This window comes from Lolium perenne, chromosome 1 (genome assembly GCF_019359855.2).
Source record: "Lolium perenne isolate Kyuss_39 chromosome 1, Kyuss_2.0, whole genome shotgun sequence".
Classification (NCBI taxonomy): Eukaryota; Viridiplantae; Streptophyta; class Magnoliopsida; order Poales; family Poaceae; genus Lolium; species Lolium perenne.
In genome coordinates this window covers 207,017,922-207,024,607 of record NC_067244.2, presented here as the reverse complement: position 1 = coordinate 207,024,607, position 6,686 = coordinate 207,017,922, and the positions used below count along the sequence as shown (strand labels likewise).

The window sequence follows — 6,686 nt, the reverse complement described above, 5'->3', positions numbered from 1 at the left end:
TTTGGGGCCAAAGAACCAATAGGAGCAGAAACAACTGACGCCCAGGACCGGCGACGAGGCCTATCGGACGAGAGCGAGACCTCAACCTGGTCCCGACGAGGAGCCTTCGCAAGGCGAGACGGCGACACGATAGGGCTTTCCAACAAGCTGAGAGGACGCCAAGCGTTACGGCAGTCACGTGCCCAATGACCGTCCTCGAGGCATCGAGAGCACTTGAAGGGGTCACAACAGACCACTGCACGGTGACCACGAGCGAGGCACCTGCAACATCTACCCCTGAGCCAAGCAGGGATAGCACGGCGAACAAAAGGCGGGGCTGGCAGAGCCGAGCGGCGCGGGCCGCGCCGCGGCATCACCTCCTGCCAGCCATCACGCTCGTCGACCACAAAGTCCACCTCCTTGCGAACAACCTTGTCAACAGCAGCACCATCGAAGGAGGCCGGCGGCGTCCGGGGAACCAATTCATCTTCCCCGTCCTCATCGTCATTGTCCGCAGCGGACACCCAAGAAGCAAGCCAGGGCGCGGCAGCAAGTGGCAGCGCCCCTTCACTGGCCTCACCGTCGTCTGCAGCAGGCCGCATCGTCGGCGGGGTGAGCACTTCTTCGACCTCATCGACATCGACTGCAAGGGGGGCTGCAACCACGGGCGCAGGGGCAGGCGGCACATGGACAGGGCGGGCCTCCACACACCCACCATCAACCTGGACGGGGCAGACAAGGAGGCGCCGTGGAGTCGAAGAAGGCGGTGGCGACCGAGGGGCGAGCTCCTCTTCATCTTCCTCATCATCGAAAACAGCGGCGTCAACTGCGGAAGACCAAGACGGGGCTGCACAAGGCAGCGGCAGCAACTCGCCGGTCGGCGGCAGGCGGTGACACCAAGGCCGCAGCTAGCCGGACGGGAGGGCGGCGCTCGAGAGCACAGCTCCCGCGCCTGCCTTTCTGCGGCAGGGGAGGAGGGAGCGTCGCCGAAGAAGACCCCGAAGCGGCCGCGCTCGAGACGACCAGGCCGGCATTCTCCTTGCGAAATCTTCCTCCAGGAGGTAGCCGCGACGAGCGACGAGCTTGTGCTGCAGCAAGAGCGGCAGCCGAGGGCAGCGAGGCTGGGGAGGCCGCCGTCGCGGCCATGGGGAGAAAGGGCGGAAGCTCGAGCGGCCGCAGCGACAGCAGGCCGAGCTCCTACATGGCAGATGCGGGGACTGCGAGTTGCGGCGACGAGACTGACCACCGGGCGTTTGCTTCGCGAATCTTGCTCCTATAGCCCCAGCGTAGGCTTCCCCTGCTTCCTGTGAGAACTAGCTGCCGGCGGGAAAGCTCCTGAAAAAAGAGAGGAAGAACTCTTCCGCGGCGACGACAGCACTGGGCTTCGAGGTGGATGTAGAGGACGCAGAGGCGGATCCGGATCTGGCCGCGGAGGCGGCGGAGGTGGGCCGTGGAGAGAGATCAGCGCGGCGGCGGCGCGGAGTCAGCTGCGGCGGCCATGGTCGCGGGAGCTCGGTCCTTTAGTGTGATTCTAACAGTTTATGGCCCACTCTCTGATCATGTCGATTTGAAATTTGTTTGCATAGACAATGAACAACCAATGCACACACCGGCAAAGAATCCGTTATATGATTAGAACATAAAAGAATGAAATAGCTGGATGGTGTACCTTCTTCTTCCGCTGTTGTACAAGAATCCATTATGCCGCATCATTGAATCCAGAAGGAAAGTTGTCGGTGACAATACTGGTTCTTTGTTCTTCAGAATTTCTCGATGTGCAGAAAAATTAAAGAAATCAAACGAACGAGAAGGGGAATTCATACTTTGCAATAGAACTGCCATGTTCCTCTGCATGTTTTTTTTCTTCCTTTTCCTTTCTCAACAAAGCGTTTGAAGAGACCATCTGGAGATCACAAGGGACAACCACCAGCGTTCCACAGAGGTACGCCATGGATTGGTCATCCTCTAGCGAGCTGCACGTGGCCGTCAGCGAGAACTCAATGCTCTCGTCATTGATCTTGGCGACTTGTTGTCAAATTCCGGCGAGATCGCCCAAAATTGTCCCGATCGCATCTCCAACGGCTCTCTGTCAGACCCGGACACCAACGGCTCTTCGTCAAATCCGGACATCCTTTTTTTATGGGGAGAATTTCATTTGTACTTTTATATCGAGGCTATTTCACTTCCCGGTCTCTGCACCAACTAAAGATGCACACAACCATTAAACATAATTACTATTTTTTTTAAACTTGTTGAAAGATTAAAGCATAGTTCTCAAAATAAATTGCATAAGTATTAGATCTATCGTAGACCTCAAGTATAAATAAGAAATTAAATTATGTCCGTGTGGACTTGAACTCAGGTTCCCCGACCAGTTGAGCTGGGCTGTGACACACCATTACATATTCCACATCTCCCATACATGCGAAGCACTACTACTAGCGCAACTGCGCAAGCTAGCATCAATGGCAGTTCCTCCAAGTTCCCAACCTCACGTAATGGTGCTGCCCTTTCCGGCACAAGGCCACGTCATGCCTCTCATGGAGTTCTCCCACCGGCTCCTCGACCATGGGGTCGAGGTTGACTTTGTGAATACGGACATCAACCACGACCGCGTCCTGAAGGCCATGGCCGCGAAGACGGGAGCCGTCCCCGACGGTATCCACATGGTCTCGTTCCCGGACGGCATGGGCCCCGACGGCGACCGCACCGACATCCCCATGCTGGCCAACGGCTTGCCGGCCGCCATGCTCGGCCCCCTCGAGGAGATGATCAGATCCAAGAAGATCAAGTGGGTGATCGCCGATGTGTCCATGAACTGGGTGCTGGAGCTGGCCGACACAGCGGGTGTCCGCGTCGCCTTGTTCTCGACCTTCTCGGCCGCCGTCTTGGCGCTCCGGCTGCATGTTCCCAAGCTCATCGAGGACGGCATCCTCGACGAATGTGGTAAGAGAATAAATCAAATCAAATTCATCCTCCTAAACAACTTCGTGTACTTAGGTGATTGGCACGTTGTGAACAAATTGGACTGAGAGATGAGATACGTGTGATCAACTCAGGGACTGTGACGAGGAACGAGACGATCCAGCTGAGCCCCACGATGCCACCCGTCCAGGCGACCGAGAACCCATGGGCCAGACTGGGCAACTCGCCGGACAAAATGAGGGTTTTCATCAAGAACGTGCTCAAGTCCAACCCGGCGATACGGCTGGCCACCACCGTCATCTGCAACAGCTTCGAGGAGATCGAGTCGGGGGCGCTAGATCTTCTCCCGAACGCGCTGCCCGTCGGGCCCCTAGAAGCGCCGCCGGCGTCGAGTGCGTCGGCGGCTGGGCACTTCTGGCCCGAGGACGCGACCTGCCTCGCCTGGCTCGACGCGCAGACCAGTGGCTCGGTCATCTATGTCGCATTCGGCAGCTTCACCGTGTTCGACGCGGCGCGTTTCGAGGAGCTCGCCGACGGGCTGGAGCTCACTGGCAGGCCCTTCCTGTGGGCTGTGCGGCCGAACTTCACCGACGGGGTGGTCGGGGAGGGCTGGCTCGACGCGTTCAAGCGCCGCGTCGAGGGGAAGGGGCTGGTCGTCGGCTGGGCGCCCCAGCAGCGCGTGCTCTCGCACCCGTCGATCGCCTGCTTCCTCTCGCACTGCGGCTGGAACTCCACCATGGAAGGGCTGCGGCACGGTGTGCCGTTCCTGTGCTGGCCCTACTTCGCCGACCAGTTCTGCAACCAGAGCTACGTCTGCAACGTGTGGGGCACCGGCGTCAAGCTCCTCGCTGACCAGCGAGGCGTCGTCACCAAGGAGGAGATCAATACCAAAGTAGCGCAGCTGCTGTGCGACGACAAGATCAAGGCCAGCGTTGCCATGTGGAAGGATGCTGCGTGCGCGAGCATCGCGGAGGGAGGGTCCTCGCATGTGAACCTGCTCAAGCTTGTCAACTTGCTAAGAGCACAATAATCTCTTAGCTGGGCATAATATTTCTTCTGGAGCTTTCATCACCTGGGTTTTATACTAGTAATATAAGTCGTGTCATGTTTTTTTTACAGTACTGATTTCTTTTTTCACTCCAGTTTAAGTGTTTATCTTCCTATTTATAATGATGATCTTGACAACAACAAAACGGAACGTCTTTCTTGATTCTTGCTCGAAGAAGTATTTCTAATTTCTTCCCCATAAATCACTATAGGAGAACTCCTTCTTTAATGCATCTTCACATATCCATGATACCATATGGATGATAAGCTTTAAGCTCATGTCTTCTTTCATGATGCAACCGGTTCGGTCCGGTTTGGCCCTAGCATTGAACCTCCAAACCTTTTAGAAAATCACAAGTCCACGGGTCGGACCGAACCTCTCCTTGTAGGGTAAAGGGGTATCCTAGTTTTGCCCCTAGCTAGCTAGCCCCACATTGTTGTACCATTGGCTGCTGAGCTGTACCGCGCTAGGTTGATGGTGGGGATTGCCGAACGCTCTCAAGAATACAAGGTACGGGGGGTAGGAGCTGCAGTTCCCGCAACCGGCCGGCGGCCGTGAAGGAGAGGTAGAGTTTCTTCACCAGCATAGTCGGACCGGCGGCACCGGCGGGGACAAGCAGCGGCACGGCGCTGCCGTCAAAGAGCATCCTCCAATGGCGCGCAACTGATGTAATCCAACGACACCACCTTGTTCATCGCCGTCGCCACCTTCCCCGCGGGCTCCGCTTGCTCCATGCAGTCGTCCGTGAAACCCCTTTTTTTTATGACGAGCCTGCGTTAGTTGCTCTGGGCGAGTTGTTGCAATGGAGAACCATGAAGATGATGCGGCTGACGCCTTCGTTTCGAGGACGAGGAGCAGTTCGACCCTAGGGTCGTAAGGATTTGAACCTGTTGGACCCTAATCTTTTACGTGCGCCAAACCTGTAACCTGATGGTAACAAAAGATAGGTGCGGGACAGAGGGCCAATGGGCCGACCCGGACCAGTTGCATCTGTAATCTCCTTGGTATGGCTCATCTTGAACTTGCACAACATTTCTTCTTTCTTCCTTATGTTGATGTCTTGAAGATACACTCGAGGGTTCCCTTCATCATCGTCTCCATGACATACTTTTCACTTGATCCTACAAATATAACTTAGTGGTAACATTAGTCCATAGGGCTGCTATTAATTACCAAACCACACATGTGGGCTCCATGTACATTAAGTTGTGTCAGGTAAGGCCCGAAGTAGGAGGTCAAGTGTTGTGGTGGTTGATCATGCTGAGCCCGCTGCGGGACAACGCAAAGATGATGACCTCGATGATTTCATCAATGACTATATATGCTGATGACGGATTGGTTGGTCCCTATCACCAAGAGAAATGTCTTGATCCAGATACCCGCAATCGTTGATGTTCAATTACCAAGAAAGACCTCTAGCTAGCCTGAGGACATTGCTCAAAAACTTAACTAGAGACCCTTTTTAATTCCTGGTTAAAAGGTGTGTCCCATGGGGCAGAAGCATAATCCTCATCGTTTTGTACCCGAAAGATTCACCTGCCGGGTTTTTGTACTCGCCGAGTACAACACACCTCACAAAAAACTACTCCGAACTCAAGAATGTTCTAGATAGAGCTCTCTATGGCTTCTCCATGATGGGAGGCATCATAAAAAAGCATGCACATTAGGCAACATGGTATTCAGCTACAAAATCAAGTTTCCCTACCTCAAGCAACCGCCAAACAGTAGGAGGGATGCATACTGCATCATCCTTAACATGCGGTACTTTGTACAAGATCGCCAAAACTTATGACGCAGCCCGAACTTGACAAATGGGGCATACACACTGAGAAGTCCATCGATGAAGCTTTCAGAACCAAGTTCTTCCGCATCCAGCAGAGTTGTGCGACAATCATCTACCATGATGTTCTCAAAAGTGAAGTGTTCCACGGTGGCGATCCACATCGAAAGGAGATAGCATATCGCTTAGATCCGCAGGGTGAAAATAGGGGTTTCACCATGATTGGTGGCCTTCTCCCGCTCTGGCGAAACCGGTCAAGTAAAGAGTGATGATGAACTTCTAGGGTGCGAACTTCATTCATAGACTTGCATAATGCTCTAGTTTTAGGCTATGAACTTGTGGTGTAAATTTTGTTCCTAAATTTTTTTCTAGCGCCCTAGTTTTAGAGCATGAACTTATGGTGTAAACTTTATTCCTAAACTTGATGTTTTTTGCATTGTGAATCATGCTTTCTTAGTTATGTTGTAATGACTTGGCTTATGTCCCATCTATCTTGGTATAGAGATGCTAAAGTGCTATGTCGTGTACCAAGGTAGAATTCTAGGAGTCTATGACAAGTAGGATGACTGACTGAAGCAAGTGAACAGATTCAATAGCAACAACTACAAAGGATGCAAAAACAAAGTGGATGTCGGAGCTAGGTATATGAACCACCTTCTAGGAGAAGAGATGAAGAAGGTGGAAGAGAGAAAGAAGAATTGGAAGAAGACCATTGATACGTCGCAAACGTATCTATAATTTTTGATGCTCCATGCTTGTTTTACACTAATTCTACCATGATTTACATATACTTCGTTACACTTTTATACATTTTTCGGCACTACCTATTGACAAGATGCCACAGTGTCAGTTCCTTGTTTTCTCCTATTTTTGGTTTCAGAAAAGTTGTACAGGAAACATTCTCGGAATTGGACGGGACAAAAGACGAAGTCAATATTTCTCCGTAACGAAGAC

The 6,686-nt window shown here is 52.8% G+C and overlaps 1 protein-coding gene across 1 annotated transcript; it reads left to right on the top strand.

The window, feature by feature from the left end:
- Positions 1–2,360: 2,360 nt before the first annotated feature.
- LOC127321639 (UDP-glycosyltransferase 83A1) lies at positions 2,361–4,109 on the top strand. Its single transcript, XM_051350649.2, has 2 exons — positions 2,361–2,925; positions 3,039–4,109. The coding sequence occupies exons 1-2, from the start codon at positions 2,445–2,447 to the stop codon at positions 3,932–3,934; spliced, it is 1,377 nt and encodes a 458-aa protein (XP_051206609.1). The 5' UTR covers positions 2,361–2,444; the 3' UTR covers positions 3,935–4,109.
- Positions 4,110–6,686: the final 2,577 nt, after the last annotated feature.